Source organism: Neofelis nebulosa, chromosome 17 (assembly GCF_028018385.1).
Source record: "Neofelis nebulosa isolate mNeoNeb1 chromosome 17, mNeoNeb1.pri, whole genome shotgun sequence".
NCBI lineage: Eukaryota > Metazoa > Chordata > Mammalia > Carnivora > Felidae > Neofelis > Neofelis nebulosa.
Window position 1 is genome coordinate 62,091,289 of NC_080798.1, and position 23,848 is coordinate 62,115,136.

The 23,848-nt window shown below is 52.4% G+C and overlaps 1 protein-coding gene and 1 long non-coding RNA gene across 9 annotated transcripts; one reads left to right on the forward strand and one right to left on the reverse strand.

The window, feature by feature from the left end:
• The first annotated feature begins 19 nt into the window (after positions 1-19).
• Positions 20-23,812, forward strand: GAS8 (growth arrest specific 8). Of its 8 annotated transcripts, XM_058707593.1 has the most exons (13): positions 37-143; positions 427-615; positions 4,409-4,781; positions 7,103-7,189; positions 10,693-10,890; positions 11,852-12,058; positions 14,172-14,226; positions 15,094-15,299; positions 15,845-16,012; positions 16,468-16,554; positions 18,984-19,193; positions 21,882-21,947; positions 23,560-23,812. In XM_058707593.1, the coding sequence occupies exons 3-13, from the start codon at positions 4,509-4,511 to the stop codon at positions 23,707-23,709; spliced, it is 1,707 nt and encodes a 568-aa protein (XP_058563576.1). In that variant the 5' UTR covers positions 37-143; positions 427-615; positions 4,409-4,508; the 3' UTR covers positions 23,710-23,812. The 8 variants fall into 8 exon arrangements, 6 of the variants coding, with proteins under 6 accessions (XP_058563574.1, XP_058563578.1, XP_058563579.1 ...); XM_058707591.1 differs by lacking the exon at positions 427-615 and having other exon boundaries at positions 20-143; XM_058707594.1 differs by lacking the exon at positions 37-143 and having other exon boundaries at positions 397-615.
• LOC131499534 (uncharacterized) lies at positions 18,448-22,995 on the reverse strand. Its single transcript, XR_009255937.1, has 2 exons — positions 21,548-22,995; positions 18,448-20,433 (listed from the first exon to the last, which is right to left on the reverse strand). It is a non-coding gene; the product is annotated as an uncharacterized LOC131499534 (long non-coding RNA).
• Positions 23,813-23,848: the final 36 nt, after the last annotated feature.

Genomic DNA, 23,848 nt, shown 5'->3' on the forward strand with positions numbered 1-23,848 from the left:
CACGCTCCTCCCGCAGCCGCGCCGACTTCCGTCCATTTGTTCACCCCCAGATATTTATGGGGTGCCAGCTACTCGTCGGTGCTTCGCTGGCCATGGAGGGGAGGCACGAGGAGAGGCAAAGGCGGCGCCCACACCCCTGGCCTGTAAGCAAAGATTTGCAGATTGTGGCTAATACCATGGAGAACACATGTGGGTGGGGTTGGGCGGGAGTGGAACGGCGAGGCCGGAGTGGGGCGCGGGTGGGGGATGGGAGGTAGGGAGGTGGGAGCGGGCAGCCAGGGCGCCCCGGGAAGGCAGGCAGGATCCGGGCGCGTCGAGAACCGCAAACACACGCCCCTGGAATGCGTCCCTGTGTCAAGTTCTTTGTGCGCAGTATCTCATTAATTCTCCCAGAGATCCAAAGAAGACGGTGTCCTGTTTTTCCAGGTGCAGACGTTGAGCACAGAGAGGGTAGGTAACCTGACCAAGGCTGCACAGCCAGGCACTGGAAGCCAGAGGGTCCGAATTCAAGCCCAAAGACTGCACTTTTATAAAAACAAAACCAACCACAGAAGGGCATCAGGGAGAAAGAGTTTGTACCCAGCTGGGAGTGAAAAAGGCCCACAGAGGAGGGAGGTGGGTATGAACTTGGTGTTTGCAGGACAGGCACCCTCTCAAAGGCAGGTGGTCCATACAGTTTCAGCCACTCGAGGAAGGCCCTCGTTGCCCAGCCCAACTCCAGTTTCAGGGAGCCCACAGCCTTTGAGACTGTCAGTCCCCGAGGCTGGCTAATGGTTCCCATTTTTCTTTAGTTTACAAAACAAGTGAAAACAAAGACTGCAGTTTGCAACCTTCTAAAATGACCCTGTAGAACCAGCCCTTGCTGTGAGCCACTGGCCTCCATGTGACCCCAAAAGGCAGAGATTTGGCTTTCCAGGGACAAAACTGAGTTCTAGGATGGGTGGTGGGGCCATAAGCAAGCCAGTGAGTGCCCTGGGAAGTTGGGACAGGGGATAGGTACTGGATGTTCAGAGTGAGCTGGGGTGGCAGATTGTATATTCTCAAAATGGTCACATTGGTATTTCTTAAAAAAAAATTTTTTTTTCAATGTGTTTAGTTATTTTTGACAGAGAGAGAGAGAGAGAGAGAGAGACAGAGCATGAGAGGGAGAGGGGCTGAGAGAGAGGGAGACACAGAATTTGAAGCAGGCTCCAGGCTCCGAGATGTCAGCACAGAGCCCGACGTGGGGCTCGAACTCACAGACCGCGAGTGAGATCATGACCTGAGCTGAAGTCGGACGCTCAACCGACTGAGCCACTCAGGCACCCCCAGATTGGTATTTCTGATTCCATTTCCAGAACCTTTCCACTCCCCTCAAGACACTCCCTCACCTATACTTTTCCTGCTTGAACCTGGGCAAGCCTTGTGACTGCTCTGGCCAAGAGAGTGTGGCAGAAATGATGCCATGTGACTTCTAAAGTTGGGTCATAAGGGAGATTCACCTGTCCCTCAGAAGACCCCCTGGAACCTGGCCACCTTATGTGAGGAATTCCAGGCCACTCAAGACGCCATTGTGTGTGTTCTGGCCAGCAACAGCCAGTAGACAGGACTTAAGTCCTCAGGGCATGGGGCAGACATGAGACCCGCCTTTGAGCCACCCCTCTGGGGGTTTCTGTGGAGCCGAGGTGAGCTGTCCCCCACTGAGTCTTGGCTGAGTTGTAGACTCATGAGCAAAACCGATATTGTTACTGTATCAAGCCATTACTTTTGGGGGTAACCTGTTATGCAGCCACAGTAACTGTAATGGCAATTGTTTAATAATTTTCCCTATTTGAGAGATGGGTAGGTGGGTACCTTTAGACAAGAGGGGGTCTTGTCTAAGGCATTCCAGCTGGTGACCAGCAGGTGATCTGATTCCAGAGCCAGTGTTTATTTATTTTGAACTTTTCATTAAGAACATTTTTAAACAAAAGGAGAGAGAATAGCACAATTAACCTGCTTGTACCCAACACCCAGACTCAGCAGTTACTAACTCATGGCTGATCATGTTTCCTCTCTACTATCAATTACCTCCCTTCATTGCTGGATTTTTTTTGAAGCAAATCCTACACATTATATAATTTCATTTTTAAATACTTCACTATTTATCTCTAAGTGAGAGTCCAGTCTTCTCAAGTCCTCTGTTATCTTTTTTTTTTCTAAGCTTATTTATGTAATTTGAAAGAGAGAGAGAGGGAGAGAGAGGGAGGGAGAGGGAGGGAGGGAGGGAGACAGAGAGAGAACAAGCAGGGGAGGGGCAGAGAAAGAGGGAGAGTGAGAATCCCAAACAGGCTCCTTGCTGTCAGTACGGAGCTCGACACGGGGCTCGATCCCATGAACCATGAGATCATGACCTGAGCTGAAATCAAGAGTCAGACACTTAACTGACTGAGCCCCCCAGGTGTCGCTGAAGTATTCTATTACCTTAACATCCAGGCATCTGTTGAGTTGACCTAGTGGTCTGCACTTGATCTTAGCCAAAAGGCCGAGAAGCGATGATGATGTAGTGGTCTGAAGCAGTTTACCTAACCGACCAAGTCAGCAGGCATGAGGAAGAGGCAGACATTAGACAATATGGTCAGGGGGTTTGTCTGTGTTAACATTTGCTCTGTGATTTTGCAGGAAACTCAGATGCCATTTATCTGGGTTTCGGAGCTGCACAGCCTGATGCTGAATAAAAGTATCTTGAGCCACACATGTGAAGCAAAGTCTCTTTTCTAAGAATCTGAACTCAAATCCAATATGAAAAGCACAGGTCACTGTGGGCCTTGTCAGGAGCCCGGGGAGTTGTCAGCCAGGGCTCTCTGTGGAACTTTTCATCTCTGCAATCCATACTGATAAACTAAGCGATGCTGCTGCTTTTGACAAATGAATTCCCTGACTCGTTATCCTGAGCTCACCTTTTTCTTGCCTTTTTTGCTGAAAGGAATTCTTGTTAATGCATTTATTTAATTCAGAACTCCCAGACTTCTAAAGCAAAAAAGCCAATCAGCATGAGGCACCTAGCATATTGGGTCTGCCAAAGTAAGTGTTAAATAACAATAATTACCCCTCCGTGTTACCCAGCTGCACTCTCACCTGCCAAATTCCCTCTGGGAGGCCCTGGCATGGGGGGAGGAGGCCCCTATCAGGCCAGTGGTGTAGGCACAGGGACATGACCAGACCTCACAAAGGCCTCAGGGCCTGCTATAAATAAATCATGGCTCTGTGCAAGGTAGGTCCTTCCAATTGGCTGCTCCAGTCCAAGAGCAGTCATGGCTTCTGTGGGTAAACCAGGAAGCCCTTCAGGGTCCTCACTGTGGCTCTCAGATCACTGCCTGTGTGTGTGTGTGCCTGGGGCCTAAACAAGCCCAGCTAAGGAGGCATCTTCTTCCTTGGGTGGGACTGGCAGATCCCTTCTTCATTACTCACACTTTGTCCCCAGTGCAACTCTCCAGGGCGAAAAAATTCTGGAATCTTCTCCATCCCCAAACAGATGGGAACATAGGACCTGCTGCAAAATCACTAGTTAGGAAGATGTTAAAGGGAGAGGGTGTACAAACCAAGAGGACAAATGGTGTGTAAAGATGGGCACTTGCTTATGACACATTCTTAGTCTTCTGATTGACAGGGAGTGATACACGTGGGCAACAGGGTGGTGGCAGGGGTTGGAAATTCACCTGCAAAATCATATAATGATTTGCAGTTTTCAGAGCAAGGGGTTGGGAAAGGGACCTCCTAAGGCTTTTTCTGCAGTGCCTGTCTGGAAACCCCTGGCAGAGGTTTCTAGTTTTTCCTCACCATGAGGACCGGGGGCCACAGAGGAGGCCTCCTCAGGCAGAGCAGTTTATTTATTTATTTATTTATTTTAAATTTTTTTTTTCAACGTTTTTTTTTATTTTATTTTTGGGACAGAGAGAGACAAAGCATGAACGGGGCAGGGGCAGAGAGAGAGGGAGACACAGAATCGGAAACAGGCTCCAGGCTCCGAGCCATCAGCCCAGAGCCTGACGCGGGGCTCGAACTCACGGACCGCGAGATCGTGACCTGGCTGAAGTCGGACGCTTAACCGACTGCGCCACCCAGGCGCCCCAGAGCAGTTTATTTTTGAGGAGACACTTGCTGACTTCAAAACTTTGGAGCTAGCTGGAAAATACTTTTCTTTCCTATTTTTGTTTTGTTCTGATGGTTTGCGGAAACCCAGCTACCTTCCACCCTCACCGCGGCAGCTGGTGGGAGGAATTTTCAAAGGTGGGCGGGGGTGTGGCCCAGGGGCGTAACCTCGGCCCAAATTTGAAGCCGATTTGCATAGCGTCTGGGAGCCTTGGGCGGCTGATCTGTCTTTCCTTGCAGTCTCCCTCCTTCGTGGAAGGCACTCTTACTGAACACCTGGTATGTACTGTTGTTCTAGGCGCTGTAGGTAAGAAGTGGACGAAACAGTTCCTCCCCCTCCGGGGAGCTTAAGTTCTAGTCGGGGAGACACGCAAAAGACGCCATAATCCCCCAACGAAATGCGCTTAGGAGCTTCGGGAAGATCCAGAGTGTGGTTGACACCAGGCCGCCGCAAGACCTACTCGACTCGGGCAACCCCAGGTCCCGCCCAGCGCGAGTTGCTACGAACTCGCCTCCGCGGCGGCGAGGGACTGTACCGGCTGGCCGAGTCTCGCGAGGATCTTCGAGGTTTCGCGCGGGACCGCCCATCGGTTGCCGGGAGACGCTGCGGCCTCCGTCGGGCGGGCGCCTCTGTCTGCAGGTCGCGGCGGGAATCCACCACCAGAGCCATGGTGAGGAGGCGCGGGGTACCCGGCTAGGGTCCCTGAGGGCGCCAGGGGCTCCTTGGTTAGACAGTCCTGCGCGCAAAGAGACCCCTGGATGGGGAGGCCTGGGGTCCCGGGACCTGTGCGCACTGAGACCCCAAGAATGGGCAGGCTTGGAGCTCTGGGTTCCTGGAATTGAGGCCTTGGTGCTCGCCTGGCGTTCCCATGAGGAGAGCCTGGGGCGCTACGCATGCCGCATCCCTCATCCCGCACGCACGCTGAGCTGAGAGATCTGGGATCTCCAGGCTCCTGTGCTCACCACCCCCCCCCCCCCCCCAACCCCCGCGCCGAGATCCAGGGTTTGATGTGCAAGCTGTCCAGAAAACAGAACCTGGGACAAAAAGATTTCCCATTTGTTATGGAGGTCTCAGTCCTCCGATCCTTCGGCCCTAGGGTCTGACATTATAGGGTCCCATGGAGCACAGTCGGGGTCAGGGGACACCCCAGGACGCCCAGTCTCTGGGATGGAGAGTCTGAGGCATACCGCAGTGGCTGGAGTTCCCGCTACAGCAAGGAGTACTGGACAGAGCCCCAGGATACAAGAACTGCTGTTTCCTTGGAGAACCCCGTGGGAGGCAGGCCTGTCCGAGCAAGACGGGGAGCTCACCGCCTCTCCAGTTCTTCCTCCTGCCTCTCTCCTGTATTGGGGCCCTCAGCTGCCCTGGCACCCATGGTATAGACGCGTTCAGTAGCGCCTTTTCTGGGATGTGGCCCGCGGGCCATCAGCTGGCGGGGAGAATGCCTCTCCAAGCCCCTGCAGTTGGCTGTGAATTGCCAAGTCGTGGTGAACCTTTGGGGCCTTCTGATGGGGTGGGCTTCTCGGAGGAGGAAAGATTTTAGTGGATGGGTCTTTTAAAATCAGCTGGAAAAGATCGCTAAAATACTTATGTGTATCACTAGCTTGTGGGAATATGGGTGATTTTCCTATTCACTTTTTGCTTTTCTGTGTTTTCCGAGATATCCACGTAAAACTTTTTTGTAATCGTAAACATATTACAGAGACGTGTAGACATGCACGTACACACATGAATACATTAACAGGGACGTTTAGACACACAACTATGTTACATGCAAAAGCATGGGTCACAGAGTTGGGAGAAGTCTAGGCGTAAAGACAGGGATTTGGAAATTCAGTACCTGCTTGAGTGGCCCTTGAGAGGTGAGTGGGGGTGGGAGGTGTCTCTCATCTCGTCAGAGTTGTTAAAAGCAAGTGACACTAAGAGCAGGTCCGTGTGGTGAACCGTTCATAGCACACCCATGGCGAGTGCTGTCTGCTTCAGCTCCTGACAAGGCTTCTTTCAAGGATTTATTTATGTATTTACTTTAATGTTTAAAATTAATTAATTAATAATAAATAATGTTTATTTACTTGTTTGTTTATTTATTTAAATGTTTGTTTTTGAGACAGAAAGAGAGAGAGCGTGAGCGGGGATGGGGCAGAGAGGGAGACACAGATTCCGAAGCAGGCTCCAGGCTCTGAGCTGTCAGCACAGAGCCCGACGCGGCGCTCGAACTCACGAACTGTGAGATCGTGACCTGAGCTGAACTGGGGTGCTTAACCGACTGAGCCACCCACATACCCCAAAGATTTTTTTTTAAGTTTATTTATTTTGAGGGAGAGACAGCGGGAGCGGAAGAGGGGGCAGAGAGAGAGAGAGGGAGAGAGAGAATTTAGAGCCTGACGTGGGGCTTGATCCCACAAACTGAGATCATGACCTGAGCTGAAATCAAGAGACGCTTAACTGACTGAGCTGCCCAGGTGCCTCTGATTCTCTGAAGGAGTTTTATATTTGGAAGAAAGGAAGCCTTCTATTACCACCTGTGATCATTGCTATGGAGATATTTCTCCTTAGACTTATTGAACAGTTTCTTGCAGGTTTCTCTGTGGTGGTGACCAAGCATTGTAGCCAACATAGTAACATTTGGCAGTGTGGTATTGGGGTTTGTCCTGGCCAAGCACATTTTGCATCCACACCAAGGAGGTCTCTGCCACGTACCAAGGAGTGGATTTGGAATGAGTTCCCCCTCCCTTCCTTTCTGAGGGAGAAAATGTTCTCTTCTAAAAAGGAAGATTTTTTTCCTTGTTTCTCCAGAGGTGTCAACAGAGAAGTGTGTGGGTGGTGAAGGGTGGGGAAACCTTAGGGCGGAGTGATGTGCTCCAGGTGGGGCATGAGCCAGTGAGCAGTAGGACAGAGGTACCACGACAGGTACTCCTCTTCCGGTGAGCCCGGGAATTAATCAGAGCCAGGCCTCCCTGTCTTACCCGATCATCTCTTCTTTAATCAAAGGCGCCCAAGAAGAAAGGGAAGAAAGGGAAAACCAAAGCTACCCCGATTGTTGACGGGCTTGCTCCGGAGGACATGAGCAAGGAGCAGGTGAGCAATTAGGTCGGGATGGGACTGGCGAGTGTCGTTCGAAGTTGTCTCTGGCTGTTTGTCTTTCTGAACTTCTTTTTTTTTTTTTCTTTTTTTTTTTTTAACATTTATTTATTTTTGAGACAGAGAGAGACAGAGCATGAACAGGGGAGGGGCAGAGAGAGAGGGAGACACAGAATCAGAAGCAGGCTCCAGGCTCTGAGCCATCAGCCCAGAGCCCGACGCGGGGCTCGAACTCACGGACTGCGAGATCGTGACCTGGGCTGAAGTCGGACGTCTAACCAACTGAGCCACCCAGGCGCCCCTTTCTGAACTTCTTACAGACTGTTGCCCGCTGCCTCCTCGTCCACCTCCCCTCAGTGTGTTCCTGCACTCGTGTCCAAACCAAGATAACACCTCTTCCCATTTCCATACTTCTCGTCGGCTCCAAAACTCTCAAGCACAGTACAATTTAAAAAAGGCATCAGTACACTGAAGACATTTTTTAATAGGGTGGTAGCAATTTGGAAGGAAATCATTTTCCAAAATAAAAACTATTTTTAATTTTCTGTATATCCTTTCAGTCTTACCCTTTTATGCGCCTGATGCTTACTGAGCTGTTATCTGCATATATAATATTGTTGTTTATTTTATTTGCATTAAACAGTAGGGATTATTTTAAGCCACTTACCCATTGTGACGACATTAAGGACCAGAGAATGTAATTGTCTAATTATAATTCCAGTGGGAAACCAGCACATGGTGAACCATGAGAGCAGGTGTGGTGGCCCCTGCAGCCTTTGTGTTGGTGACTGACCCGTGAGTGTCTGCTGTAGGCCTCTTGAGGGTTCCATGTCAGCTTGTGGGTTGGTGTTAATAACTCACTTGATAGTTTTAAGACATAAATACAAAGGAGACAGGGACAGTGACATGAGCTGAAGTTGATGAGCTGGACAGAGGCCCTTGTACACTAGTGAAGGGTTGCTTTATTTTACATGCGGGGGAACCACGAGCAGTTTAAGGAGATGGTGATGGGTTCAGGTTTGTGTTTTGGAGAGAGGGTGGGGCTGCTGTGTGTAGAATGGACGGCACATCACATTGCCAACAGTTGAGCTGTTTCTCGTCTCCCCGTTTACTTCTTGTCCCTGTCGATACAGAACTGTGACACAGCAGTGGTTAGGGTGCACATGTGGGCACTGACACCTCAGAACTGTCTAGGGTCCAGGCAGGGGTGAGGGACTGGGGACAGCTGGGTGAGGGACTGTGGACAGCTGCAGTCAGTTCATTGGATGGTTACCTTGGGGGCACTGGGCTCCAGTGTGGTCTGTTTTCTGCTTTTCAAAGAGAAGCTAGAAATCTGGATATTTATAAGAAACCTAAATATCGAGGGAAATCTAAGACTGTGAGTCAATCGAACTAGGTAGGAGCCTGGTTTAGGCTATCTGTTTGAGTCTAGATACGAAAGGTCTGTGCCATGAGGACACTGTCATCTGCTGAACCCCTCATCAGACCCCCATGGGGAGGCAAGCCCCACCCAGGTTCCCCACCACAGAGCTCTGGCTGCCCCTCCTTGGGGGCTTGTTATCTTGGCCTTCTCTCTTCTTAAAGTTTTTAATTCATTTTATTTATTTATTTTTACTTTTATCTTCTAATGTTTTATTTCTTTTTGAGAGAGAGAAAGTATGAGCAGCGTAGGGGCAGAGGGAGACGGGGACAAAAGATCTGACAAAGGATTTGCTGAGAGCAGAGAACGCGATGTAGGGTTTGAACCCATGAACCGTGAGCTCATGACCTGAGCTGAACTCAGACGCTGAAGCAACCGAGCCACCCAGGCGCCCCTCTCTCTCTTTTTAAAAAATGTTTATTTATTTGTGGGGGAGAGGGGCGGAAAGAGAGAGTGGGAGAGAATTCCAAGTGGGCTCTACATTCAGTGCAGACCGTGTGCATGACCCTGGGGTCATGGCCTGAGCCGCCATCAAGAGTGGGACGCTCAACCGACTGAGCCACTCAAGCGCCCCTTGGCCTTCTCTTGAAGTGAGAAGTGTGGTTTCCCTGTGGGGAGTGGGGTTATCAGGAGAGAAAAACTTCACAGTGAGTGGCCTGAAGTTGTGCTCCGAAGATGACTAATTCTTGTTGGAGATGAAATTCCCAAGAAAGCCAAGAGCCAGCCCCACGTAAAAAAAAAAAAAAAAAAAAAAATTAACCTATTTGGAGATTGGCAGTGGGCTTCGGACAAAACCTTTTTGACTGTTAGGGGTTCTTCTGGGTTTGTATATTTTTTTTGCTTAACATACCTTTAAAGGTGAGCGTTTGTTTGTTTGTTTATTTATTTATTTAAAGTTTTATGTACTTATTTTGAGAGAGAGCAAGGGAGGGGCAGAGAGAGAGAGGGAGAGAGAGAATCCCAAGCAGGCTCTTTGCTGACAGTGCAAATACGGGGCTTTAACTCTTGAACTGTGAGATCGTGACCTGAGCTGAAATCAAGTCGGATGTTTAACTGAGCCACCCAGGCACCACCAGAAGGTGAATGGTTTTTAATTTAGCATTGTTTTGTTAACGTGTGTACATGCTGCTCCATCATTTTCATATTTATGTGTCTTTGGGCCATATGATCTTTTATTTTTTTTTTATTTTATTTTATTTTTTTCAACTTTTTTTTTTTTTTTTTTTTTTTTTTTAATTTATTTTTGGGACAGAGAGAGACAGAGCATGAACGGGGGAGGGGCAGAGAGAGAGGGAGACACAGAATCGGAAACAGGCTCCAGGCTCCGAGCCATCGGCCCAGAGCCCGACGCGGGGCTCGAACTCACGGACCGCGAGATCGTGACCTGGCTGAAGTCGGACGCTTAACCGACTGCGCCACCCAGGCGCCCCAGGCCATATGATCTTTTAGTAGATTTACTCTAATTTCTCAACCATTTCCCTATTTAAAATCATCTCAGATTACTTCCTTTAAACTTTTCTTGCTGTTGTAATAATGGTGTGGCTAATGTCTTTGAGCAGATAACTCTTGTATTTTTTGGTTCTTTTTTTTTTAAATTTTTTAATTTTTTAACGTTTATTTACTTTTGAGAGAAAGAGAGCATGAGCAGGAGAGGGGCAGAGGGAGAGGGAGACACAGAATCGGAAGCAGGCTCCAGGCTCTGAGCCGTCAGCACAGAGCCCGACGCGGGGCTCGAACCCACGCACGGTGAGATCACGACCTGAGCCAAAGTCAGACGCCCAACTGACCGAGCCACCCAGGCGCCCCGACTCTTGTGTTCTTTTGAGAAATTCCTCTAGTATGAATTCCTGGGAATGGATGAAAAGATACAGTCATATTTTGATTATTGGTTACATTCAAGGTACTTCTGCTATTTTCTGAATTATGTCCTGTCCTCGGGACCTTTCTAGCATCATATTTTAACATCCCACTTTTAGTTTTTACTTGTGTTTAGGTGAGAACGGCCTTTCTTTCTTCTTCGCAGTGGGCAGGGGCGGGGGGAGGGCCCTGCTGGGCCTCACGGCTGCGCTCTGCCCGGCAGGTGGAGGAGCATGTCAGCCGTGTCCGCGAGGAGCTGGACCGTGAGCGTGAGGAGCGCAACTACTTCCAATTGGAGCGGGACAAGATCCATACCTTCTGGGAGATCACGCGGAGGCAGCTGGAGGAGAAGAAGGCCGAGCTGCGAAACAAGGACCGGGAAATGGAGGAGGCTGAGGAGAGGCACCAGGTTGAGATCAAGGTAAATGCAGCTGGCCTGCCCGTCCCTGCTGGACGTACCATATGGCACAGAAGAACGGGGCAGGGGCAGGGGGGCATTTTGTTGCTTGCTTTGGGGTCACAGCCCTTTGTATCCTTTACACTGGGAAATGAAGGTTTGTTGTTTTTTTAAGTTTATTTATTTTCAGAGAGAGAGAGGGAGAATGAGTGGGGGAAGGGCAGAGAGCGAGAGAGAGAGAACGAGTGGGGGAAGGGCAGAGAGAGGGGGAGAGAGAGAATCCCAAGCAGGCTTCGTGCTCATCGCAGAGCCTGACATGGGAAATTGTGATGTGGACTGAAATCAAGAGTTGGACACTTAGGGGCGCCTGGGTGGCTCAGTCGGGTGAGCGACCGACTTCAGCTCAGGTCATGATCTCAGGGTTTGTGAGTTTGAGCCCCGCATCGGGCTCGGTGCTGACAGCTCAGAGCCTGGAACCTGCTTCCGATTCTGTGTCTCCCTCTCTCTCTGCCCCTCCCTGACTCATGCCCTGTCTCTCTCTGTCTCAGAAATAAACATTAAAAAAAAAAAAAATTAAAAAAAACAAGAGTTGGACACTTAACTGACTGAGCCACTCATGAAATACTCATGAAAGTATTTTTTATAAAAGGGTATGTGCATGGGGCACCTGGGTGGCTCAGTCGGTTAGGCGTCCGACTTTGGCTCAGGTCATGATCTCCTGGTCCGTGAGTTCGAGCCCCACATCGGGATCTCTGCTGTCAGCCTGGAGCTCTGTCCCCCTGTCTGCTTCTCCCCAACTTGTGCGCTCTCTCTCTCTCTCTCTCTCTCTCTCTCTCTCTTTCTCAAAAATAAATAAAACATTAAAAAAAAAAAGGATATGTGCCTGCAGGTGAGCATGCACGGGCAGGTGAGCCGGCGAGTGTGCGTGTGCAGGGGTGTGGGTGAGAGTGTGCAGGGAAGCAAGCGGTGCTCTCGCTGCCTGCAGGTGTACAAGCAGAAGGTGAAGCACCTGCTGTACGAGCATCAGAACAGCCTGACAGAGATGAAGGCTGAGGGTACCGTGGTCATGAAGCTGGCCCAGAGGGAGCACTGCGCACAGGAGGGTGCACTGCGCAAGGACATGCGGGCACTGAAGGTGGAGCTCAAGGAGCAGGAGCTGGCCAACGAGGCGGTGGTGAAGAACCTGCGGCTGGTAGGTGTGAGGGCCGCCAGTGCCTGACTGGCTGCTGGGGACCGTGAACTCCCGGTTAGTCAGCTTACCTGGGAATTCATATTTTGCTTAGAAGCTTCCTGCATTTTGGGAATTCGTTGAACTATTTAAGAAAAAGACAGATCCCATTTGGGGGCCAAGTACAGAATTTTATTTCAGAGCTGAGCAACAAATGGACTTCCCGAGGGGAGAATCCAGCCTAGAGTCCTCTTCATGTGCTGCTGACACCTGACACCTGGCTGCTTTCCCAGGGAGTCTGTCAGGTGCATTTAGAAACATACAGAACCGGGGCGCCCGGGTGGCTCAGTCGGTTGAGCATCCGACTTCGGCTCAGGTCATGATCTCGAGTTTGTGAGTTCGAGCCCTGTGCCGGGCTCTGTTCTGACAACTCAGAGCCTGGAGCCTGCTTCAGATTCTGTGTCTCCCTCTCTCTCTGCCCCTCCCCTGCTCGTGCTCTCTCTTTTAAAAATAAACAAACATTTAAAAAAAAGAAAAAAGAAACATACGCAACCATTAACATGTCTGGTGTGCCAGCCCCTCCGTGGCCATGGCAGTTTGTCATGCAAGCTGGGTTCATAAGCACCTGGCTGACTTTTTGGTCCTTTCTGAGTGAGGCTTGGGGGTTCCAGGTGGAGGTTGAGATTCATTTGCCTGGTGCCCATAAGGTGCCAAGCCCTGTTCTGATCTCTGGGGACGTATAGGGAACAGGACTGAGAGAATGACTGCCCACGTGTGGTTGACAGTCCAGGAAGGAGACAAAAGACAGAACGAAGTGTTGGATACGTGGAGCACATCCACAGGCATAAACGCTGTGGGAAGAGCAGTGCGGGGAAGAGGATGCCGTGGGTTGAGGGTAGGGTTGTATTCTTCTACAAGGAATTCTGGGAGTGTCTCATTGAGAAGGTGACATTTGGGCAAAGGCTGGAAGGCGGTGGGGCTGAGCCAGGCTTAGGGAGACCAGGTCTGGAGAAGGCATAGGGGATGGGCTGGTGTGGAGGCCCAGAGGAGCAAGGGGCAAGGTGGCTGGGCAGGTAGGTCAGAGCTTGTCGGCATCAAAAGCCACAGTCAGGACCCAGCTGTTGACCTGGGTTTAGTTGGGGGAACTTTGGAGGTTTTGGGCAGAGGGAAGATGTGCCTGACTTTGGTTTTCTAAGGTTCTTCTTGGCTGTGGGTTCGGAAGACTTTGTCAATACGTTTGCCTCATGCTGGAGGCACCGCAGCCTCAACTAAGAAAAAACTGCAGTGAAGGCTGACAGTGAAGTCTTGGACCTATAAGAATAGTCTGGTCTTTGCTGACAGACAGATTTCCAGTGAATTTGGTGATGTGAGGCTGTCTGCTTACCTGAGGCCTGGATATGGAGTAGTTATGTGGTCAGAATTCCCCTTTGTGCAAAAGTACTATCCTATAAAAAATAATCTAAATTTTCTATTCAAAACCTCTCTATATAACTGTGAAAATGATTGTGAATGCTGCTCTAAGTCACAGCTGAAGCAGGCCGTCAGGCATCTGGAGAGAACCTGCAGCTCCGTGTAGACATGGCCCGTGCTCTCCGACCTGTGGGCAAGCTGAGTGAGGGGCCAAGCACGGTCAGTGTTTAGCACGTCTGTTAACATTCGGTCATTAACCAAGGAAAGTGAATTATGAAACACGGAAGTTACCAAAACCACGTTATTCTGAGCATGGTCCAAGAGCTCGGAGATGAGGGGAACCCAGCACCCTCCAGAAACAGCGCAGAGTTTACGGAGTTGGATTTTCTTTTTTTTAAAATTTTTTTTTTTTTTTCAACGTTTTTTAAATTTATTTTTGGGACAGAGAGAGACATAGCATGAACGGGGGAGGGGCAGAGAGAGAGGGAGACACAGAATCGGAAACAGGCTCCAGGCTCCGAGCCATCAGCCCAGAGCCCGACGCGGGGCTCGAACCCACGGACCGCGAGATCGTGACCTGGCTGAAGTCGGACGCTTAACCGACTGCGCCACCCAGGCGCCCCGTGGAGTTGGATTTTCCATACCACCGAGGAGCAGGGCCAGCCCCAGGGAGAGGCTTCTGTGTGTGTCTGTCACCTAGTAACGGCCTGCTTCTCTGCCTTTGCAGAAGCACAGCGAGGAGGTCACCAAGATGCGGAATGACTTCGAGAGGCAAGTGCGAGGTCAGTTCCTTACATGCGTCCTGTCAGAAGGAAATTTACCTCTAGGGCCTGCTCACCCAGGGCACAGAAACCAGGTTAAAATGGCCTACACACGCAGAGAGAAAATGTAGTTTCCAAGGCTGACGGATTGCCCAGAATCCCGGAACAACTTACTTCCACGCAAGTTGGGGAGGCTGTGATTACCTCCTACGTCCCTACTCCTGGCACAAATCAGCAGTTTGAGGCACGTGGCAGTTATTGTCTTGTGGGCAGTATTCTTAGAATAGTCTTTTCATGGCTTCTGGCCTGAGGAGGCTCCCATTTGAGAAGTCTGTTGGGTTCACTAATAAAGCTCTAGAGTCGGCCTGGATGACCACTGAGCCGTGGGATCAGCTGACACTTGGTTTTGGGAACCCTAACCCCGGGATTGATTATCAATGCCTGCTACAGGCAAAGGAAGGCAGACAGTGGTGTGTGTGCTGAATATGTCATCTGTGAGCCTCAGCAGAGAGAGGTCCACTCAAACCCGTCCTGTGCTTTGGCCGCGCTTGTGTGCACAGCCTTCATCCCGGTGGATGTTCCTGGGCCGTGTTTAGAAGTCCCATCTATTCTTTTTTTTAATGTTTATTTTTTGAGAGAGCATGAGCAGGGGTGGGGCAGAGAGAGACAGAGGGAGAGAGAGGATCTGAAGCAGGCTCCATGCTATCAGTGCAGAGCCGGACATGGGGCTCGAACCCATGAAACATGAGATCATGACCCGAGCCAAAATCGAGAGTCGGACGCTCAACCTACTGAGCTGCCCAGGTGCCCATAGGTTCCATCTATTCTGATAGACACTGGCCACCTGTTCCTCTGCTAAGCTGCCCTATATGTGCTTCTGCCTTTCAGAAATTGAGGCCAAGTATGATAAAAAAATGAAGATGCTTAGGGATGAACTTGACCTGAGGAGAAAGACTGAGATCCACGAGGTGGAGGAGAGAAAGAACAGCCAGATCAACATGCTGATGGAGCGGCATGAAGAAGCCTTTACGGACATCAAGAACTACTACAACGACATCACCCTCAACAACCTGGCTCTCATCAACTCCCTCAAGGTGCTGCGCTAGGGCCGGCTGGGCCGGGGGCCCCAGACGCTAGGTCTCCACCCAGTCGGGCCCATTACTCTCCTTTTAAGAATGTTTGATGGTGCCCCTCTGTCCTTGTTTGAATTCGTGATGGAGCCTCTCCACACCTGTGGCTGGTGGCAGCCAGGATGTTGCCCTGACTGTAGCGTAGGTGGGGCTCGTGAAAAGGACACATTCGACAGGTGGAAGCTTCATGCGGAACTGTAGTGGGAGCCCCAGCATGGCTGCACAGGTGGTGTCATCACCACGCAAGTGCTGGCAGGGACAGAGTTCCCACGGTGGGGAATGCCCCTCGGGTCCTGGAAAAGTGTAATCTCAATTTGTGTGGAAGCAGCCTTCCTAGAAGATTCAGAATAAGTGAAGACTGCAAAATTACTCCGTGTTTATACACAGAACAGGTCTTCAGGACCGTCCTTGGTGGGCGGTGGGCAGGAGGGCTCCTGGCTCTGCCCTCTGAAGACCTCGGCTCTGCCTGCCGAACCCCTGCCGCACCCCTGCCGTACTTGTGCCAACAGGAGCAGTTGGAGGACATGCGCAAGAAGGAAGGTCACCTCGAGAGGGAGATGATGGAGGTGTCCGCGCAGAACAAGCGCCTGACAGACCCTCTCCAGAAGGCTCGGGACGACGTGACTGAGATGCAGAAGAAGCTCGGGAACTATGAGAGGGACAGACAGACCCTGGTTGTGAGTTTCTGCCTGACTGTGCCTCCCTCCTTGCACTTCCTCCTGGGCTAGGAGAGGAGGGACATCAGCAAGGTGTCTCCTGGGTCCCAGAGCAGGGTCGGGCAGGACTGGGGGGCTGAATCTCAGCTTCTCTGACTGGTGTCCTCCATGGACAGGATGTTAAGCTGGTGCACGTTCTGGGCAGTAGGTGTTTCCACCAGCCTGCTGCGGGGGGCGCTCAGCTGCTTGTGTCCTTGAGCCAGTCCTTCGTTCATTCGTTCGTTCCTTCATTCATTCTAGCAATCTCTACACTGAGGATGGGGCTCGAACTGACAGCCCTGACCCAGAGACACCAGATGCCCCTGAGGCAGCTCTCTTCCACAATTATTTTTGGCCTTGCCATCCCCCAGGAGCCTGCATTTACGTGGACTCCTGGTCCTGAACACCTTGTCCTCCACCTTTCATTTTCTCTCCAGCGCACAAAAGCACGTTTGAAGGTTGCCGAGAAAGCGCTAAAGGACCTACAGTGGGAACACGAGGTGCTGGAGCAGCGATTTCTCAAGGTGAGCAGATGCCAGGCCGGCATCCCAGGGACCCCCAGTCAGGGAGAGACCCTTCCTGTAACCCTGGCTCGGCCACTGGTTCCAGGAAGCCTTAGAACCGCGGCCGGGTTTCTAGGTTCGAAAGCTGGGAGTCCTGTTGTCCACTTCTCATGCTCTGCAGCCTTATGAGGCAAAACCCTGTGGTACATTCTAGAGAAGGCCCAGGGTCTCACAGAACAGGTGCCCTGCTGGGAGACCATCACCCCCAATTCTCTTTCCCCGCGGCTCACCTCTGAAGCACGTGAAGGGTACCTGGCCCTTGCATCGAGGGTCTTTTCCATGTATGTACGTGTGTTTAAGTAGTAAACTGTTGGGCACACGTTGTAAAGAAGTCCTGGAACCCTGCCATCTGTGAGTGAAAATGAGAGGGCCCTCCTGCTGTGCAGTGCTGGTTCTCACGAGTGGTAGCAGCTCCTTGAGTTTTGTGCAGACTTCTTCCTGTGCACCCTTAGGCACGGGTGGCTTCATGCCTTAAGAACGCTGTGCTTTTTTTTTCTTTTTAACCTCACCTTGACTGTGCTGTCTCCAGATTGTACACACAGAACAGTCATGTTCGGCTCTGTGCCAGAACGCTCCGTTTAAAAAAGTTTTTTTTTTTTTTTACATTTATTTATTTTTTGAGAGACATAGAGAGACAGAGCACAAGTTGGGGAGGGGCAGAGAGAGAAGGAGACACAGAATCTGAAGCAGGCTCTGGGCTCTGAGCTGCCAGCACAGAGCCTGATGCAGGGCTCGAACTCCCAAACTGTGAGATCATGACCTGAGCCGAAGTCGGACGCGGACGCTTAACCGAGCGAGCCACCCAGGCGCCCCAGAAGGCTCCATTTGTTATGCAGCCACTTCCCCTGGAGAGATGTCTTTGTTTGCGTCCTTTGCTCTTACAAACCACTGCCACTGTCATCCTTCTAAGTTTACCTTTGTGCAGGGGTGAGCATCTCTTGTAAAGTCAGTCCCTAGCAGTGGCTTGTTGGGCCAAAAGGTTTGTGTTCCGAATTTGGGTAGAGGCTGCACAGAGCGTTGTTCTGAGTTATGACTCTGCCCAAAGCACCCAAGGGGCCACTTCCTGCCCGAACCAGATGTCACTAATTCAAAACTTGCTGATGTGATTGGGTGGAAGATGTCTCGTTGAATGTGCTTTTCTGAGGTACCCCGTGAGTGGCACACATGCCAGGCAGAGCAGTTCCGTCTTTGTAAACTTTTAATTCAGGTTTTGTTCCTTTTCTTACCTGATTGAGATTCATGCTCACAGACAGTGATTATGGAATGGTCCACATTCCTCAGGTACATCCCATCATCCCATCAGATCTAGAATCACCTTCTTCAGAGATGCCTCTGAGGGTCCTGCAGGCTGCTGGCCAGCCAGGAGAAGGACCCTTGAGTCACCAGTGAGATGTGCCCTGCGGCCCCCCCCCGTTGCTGGCTAAGGGGGTGTGCATTTGGGGAGGAGGAAATGGAGGCTGACTGCAGAGGCTTGCGTTGGAGCCTGTGCACTTTGCCCCCTTCTCTTCTGTTTGAGTGTCATTCGTGGCAAAGTCAGTGTTTCCTGAGAAAAGCAAGCGTGTCGATGTGTCAGCAGATTTTGAAGACCAAAGGGATGGACTGATTGAAGTGAATCGAGGGAAAACTGTACAGTAAGGAGAAGGAGAAGGTGCTGCAGGTTTGAGCATAACCCTCTTCTCTTCCTAGCTGTAAGACATGTTTTTACACACGTAGAGAACATTCTGGAAGGAGTTACATCACGGATTCACATGGAGGCCTCTGGGAAGTTGGGTTAAGGGGCGTTCACTTTTTATACTTACACACAGTCTTGATTTTTCTTTAAGGTGCTCAGTTAAAGGAAAAAGAATGGGAAGATGAAAAAGAACACTTCTATCTATTGACAGGCTGGTCTCCAGATCTGCCTCGTGGGGCATGTTCTAGGATCCAGGGCTGGCAGAGGGAGTGGACGGATCCCCACGGGCCCCACTCCCAAGCATTGCCTGCTGGAGTTTGATGCCTTGGATGTGACGTAGGGGTGATCAGGGACATGACTTTCCTGAGCCTACTGAACAAACCCAGGGCCCCAGCCTCTCTGTGGGGCTTCTCCAGCTCTAACGAGGGTGCCCTCCTACCTCCTGAGACACCTTAGTAGACAAGGGTCCAGTTAGTGTTTCCTCCTGCTTTCCACAGTGTGGATGGCTGCAGCCCTTTAATCCCGTCACAGAGAGTGAGTGTGGCGGCAGTGTAAATGACACCCAGCCCCCCCATCCGTGGGTGGGCACTGGTGAATGGAGTTCACTCGGCAGAACTGGTATGTGCTGGCCCAGGGAAGAGGCGGGAGGGGGCTTCCGACCAGTGAGATGCTTCCGGGGGAGGTGGCCTCTTTGTCCACTGCAGCCTGTCCCTTGCAGGTACAGCAGGAGCGGGATGAGCTGTACAGGAAGTTCACCGCGGCCATCCTGGAGGTGCAGCAGAAGGTGGGCTTCAAGAACCTGGTTCTGGAGCGGAAGCTGCAGGCGCTGAGCGCTGCTGTGGAGAAGAAAGAGGTGCAGATTAATGAGGTGCTGGCGGCCTCCAACCTGGACCCTGCTGCCCTGACCCTTGTGTCCCGCAAGCTGGAGGTAGGCCCCAGGCAGGCTCCTGGGGAGGTACTGGGCTGGAGCCTCATGTCCTTGCCCCCCAGTAGGTGTCCTGAGCTTGGGTTGGGGGTCGCTTGTTCCGTGTGTTTGTGTCCAGCCTCCGTCATTCCGGTGGGGGCCCTCAGGTGGTGTTGGGAGGGTCATGGGTTTCCTGTGGCCTGAGCATAGATGGGGCTGCAGATGTCTGCTCACAGGCCCGTGTGTGCCATCAGGCTCCCCAGGTTCTCTGTTACTGGCTTTGCTCAGGTCTGAGGTCTTCTGCAGTCCCCTCCTTAACGTCTCAGCCCTTCTGGCCCTGAGCCCACTGCCCGTCCAGTTCTCGAGATGGGTTTAGTTCAGCCTATCAGGCCCTGGGTTTCTCAAGCTGCTGTGGGCCGGTGCTCCTCGGGAATTTGGCAGCAAACCTAGAGACGGGCCTGGGGGACAGTCAGGCCCATGAGCTGTCAGCTGAGACTACTGCCACAGTCTGCCTGGGTTGCTTTGATGTCCGGATGTAGGCTGTGGGCAGTTAGGACGGGGAAATGCAGGGCCGTGGGCAGTTAGGACAGGGAAATGCAGGGCTGTGGGTGCCCCTTTGTGGTGGCGGGTGCTGTGGCAGGGTTCCCAGAGGGAGTTACGTCTGAGCAAAGGCCACGAGTTCACAGTTCCTCGTGGTGCTCCTCTATGCTGGAACCATCTTGGGCACTGGGGACAGCAGTAAACAAGGCAGATGGGGCCCGGGTGCCCATGGGCTGGTGGGGCCAGCTGAGGAACCCTGGCAATAGCTGCCAGCTTTGGCTCAGCAAGCAAAAGCCTGACAGCACCTGGCAGGCCGTCTTGCCTGGAGCTGGGCCTTGTGTCTCTGTTCCCTGGGCCTAGTTGGGGCATGTCACAGAAAGAACGGGTGAGGCTGGACAAGGGGTCTCTGGGCTGCCGCGGGAGTGCGGCTGTGCAGGGATCCTGGCCACCTGGGTGACCTACTGTAGCTGCCAGGCCTGAGACAACCCCAGGTGCAGTGCCCTTGGGTGCCTGGGAGACAGATGCGGGTGTGCATGGCCCCAGAGAACGCAGCTGGTCTGCATGTCTTTATGGAGAGGCCCAGTGAGGAGAGGCCAGCTTGTCCCAGAGATGGATCCTTCCAGGATAGACGGTGCCTGTGTGTGTCTGCTTTTCCTTCATGGAGAAACAGATCTTCGGAGTTAGGGGCTGCTGACTGCTTCAGTTTGCGCAAGTGTGTTTCATGCTGAGAAATGGCACACATAGCATTTAAAAAAAAATGTTTTATTTATTTATTTTGAGAGCGAGAGAGAGCGAGAGCGAGCAGAGGAGGGGCAGAGAGAGAGGGGGAGACAGAGAATCCCAAACCGGCTCTGCACTGACAGTGCCGGAGCCTGATGCTGGGCTCGAACCCACAAACCGTGAGACCATGACCTGAGCCCAAACCAAGAGTCAGACGCTTAACTGACTGAGTCACTCAGGTGTCCCTATACAGGTAGCATTTTTTAGGTGATTTGTAGTTCTAAACCCCCCTTTGCTCACATGACACCCAGGCCCTGAGGATTAACTCTGTGTCAGGTCACTTCATGTTTATGTAAAGCATCCTGCACTGGCCTACTGCCCACCTGGCCTTGACCTTAAGCTTGCAGCTCCCACTTGGTTGTATCCTTGTGAGCCCCTTGCTGCTGCTTGGGTGTTGGGGGGAGTGCAGGGCTGAGGCGAAGGGAGCAGAGCCAGAGGGATGGGGGTGATTCTCACGCTAGTGGCTGTGCCCCTGGGTTTGGGGCTGGTGAGGAAACATGGAAGGTCCTGGGTGGGGCAGACTGGATCAGAGAGGACCCTCTGGGAAGGTGGGAGGTGAGCTGGCACTGAGTAGGGGTGAAGGACTTATTGCTGGTGGAGAAGTGCTGAGGAGTCCAAGATTATGTAGTGCCCATTTCTGGATGAGACCAGGTGCTGCTTTCGGGCAGCAGTGAGTCCTGGCTCAGGGGGTGGCAGGGCCAGGAGGCCCTGAGTCACTCAGGACAGGCTCTCGGGGCCTGTGGTGGTGCGGCCACATGGGAGGGGTCTAGTCTGGGCTGGCAGCACCATGGACTTGGGTCTGGGGGCCCATCTGTGTCCTTGTCCTTGTTTGTGTGTGAATCCCTGTGAACGCCGGCCGGCGGGGAGCGAGGGCCCTGTTAGAAAGGTCAGGATGGCTTTCCTGTCTCTACTTTTGGGAGGGGCAGCTGGTCTTGGAGCTGGATGAGGTTGTGTTGCCAGCACTCATGATGAAATCAGTCCCGTCCTCAGTGGTTGCTGCAGCTGGGCCTGTGGGCCAGGGTGCGGTGTGTCAGCTCTTGCCTTTTCTGGACACTTACTTGGCTTGCCAGGCAGGAACCCTCCAGGCAGCAGGTAGGGGTTCAAGGGGCCTTCCCTGGGCCATGGTTGGCCTGGCTTCTCTAATCTCTTATCCTCACTTCCCACCATCTAGACAGTCGCCATCTGGAGAGGCAGATGGTATTTTCCCTTTCTCCTCTGAAGACCTTTCTGTGCTGGCTGGCTGCGCCCTGTGTGGATGCACACCGTGATGGGGTCAGGCTGCCATTCCCTGGATGTCTGAGGTCCCCTGCTGGAGCTCCCAGACCCCTGCCAATCCCTGTCTACCTCAGCTCAAAGACAAGCTCTAACTCACATCCACCTTTCTCTCCTTAGGATGTTCTAGAATCAAAGAACAACACTATCAAGGACTTGCAGTATGAGTTGGCCCGGGTCTGCAAGGTATGAGGAGGCTCCTTGACCCTCTCTCAGGGCCCCACCTTATTTACACTTTGAAGCATACGCAGCCTGAGGCTGTCTGGGCCTTCTAAGGGTCACTGTGTGTGTGGACTGGGTCTCTGATGCTGCCACGGGAGTGCGGTTGTGCTGGCATCCTGGCCACCCGGGAGACCTGCAGCTGCCAGGCTTGAGACAGCCCTGTCTCAGCTCTGGCCATGGTCCTGGTGTCCCTTACAGGGGCCTGCCCAGTGGATGTCTGCTAAATGAGGGCACTCTGTCCCTGTCTCCCTGTTTGACCCTTTACTCTTGCCGACCTGGGCTCCGGGGTGACTGGATGGGCCTCCTTTGCTTCTTCTATGTAGGGGACAGTTACGAGTCTAAGCTTGTCTCACTCCTTTGTAAGTCTGATGAAAGCTGCACCCCGTACCCACACCAAAGCCACCAGCAGTGTGGAGGCCTCCCGCTGTTGCGGAGTGGCAGGGAGTGCCTTGACCCTTCTGTTGTCTGCCTCGTGAGCCCCAGAGGCCTGGGCCCTCTACCCAGTATTCACTCCCCTGTGGGTGAGCCCCCAGCTCTGCCTTGGCTTTGCCTGTGGGAAGTGCGGACATAGCGCTGCCTACATTGACCTCAAGCAGCCACCCCGTGAGTGTGACTCAGATAAGCCCATAACCCTGCCGGTGGACATTGCATCCTGGTTCTACTGTGCACCCTGGGTTGTGGAACCCCAGGAGGGAGGCGGTGCCTGTCACTGGCGCTGGGCTCCAGCGCCCGTGACCAGATCTCCCTGAGCCTTTCCTCAGCCCTGCCCATCTGGACACTTCCCTTACATGCTCTGGCATCCCCTGATACTTAGATCTGCAAAATTAGAACCATCTACTGGTGTGTGCAGTTCTAAGGGAATGTATCTGACTGTCAGGAGGTCCGACCCCCAGAAAGAGGTGAGAGCCAGGACCTAGCCCCCAAGTTCTGTCTGGAGCCCAGCCTGAGTTCACCCTTTAAATCTCAGCTCCAAGCATCGGCACCTTTTTCTTGATAATGGTGAGGATGATGTCAGACCGTAACCAATCCTATGCAATTAACTCTTTAAAAAGTATCCATTTTCCAGAGTGCGGCGGGGGGGGGGGGGGGGGGGGGGGGGGGGGGGACAGGAACCTTGCCTGTGTTGGCCCCACCAGCACTGTTGTCCAGACCTTAGCCTTCCTGGGATCGGGGGATGGAGGGCCGCCTGCACTCTCCACCCACAAGGCAGGGAGGGTCATATACACGTGGAAGGTCATGCCCGCGAAGTCAGGGGTGACCGATTTGAATGAGAAATGCCTGGCAAGGAGCCAGGAGCACGTTCAGACTATAGTTCTGCTCTGAGTCTGTATCTTCTGCTTCAGTTTCCCCATCTGTGAAACAGGAATAATGGCAGCGTCTCCCATTGTGGGTTAGCTGAGTTATGTACGTGAAGGTGCTTATGATCAGGTGTGGCGTACCGTGAGCCGTTGGTAAAGGTTAGCTTTAAATGGTTTTCCTCCACCACCCTCCTGCACCCTCCAGAACTGAGTAAGGCCTGGGCTAGAGTCACCCTCGGTGTGGCTCCACCCCTCCCGATGCTGCTCTCACCCCACAGGCCCACAGTGACCTGCTGCGCACCTATGAGGCTAAGCTCCTGGCCTTCGGAATCCCTCTGGACAACGTGGGCTTCAAGCCTCTGGAGACGGCCGTGATTGGGCAGACGCTGGGCCAGGGTCCCGCGGGGCTCGTGGGCACCCCAACGTAGTGCCCGCCTGGGACTGCTCCCTGGATGACACTCCCTTTCACCAAGGACAGGAGCGGTTTGTCTTTCTATTTGTATCGTCTGCAAATGAAGTTTTTCTACATTTGCTGTGTGTCCTGTTGCCTGGCTACGTGGAGGAGAG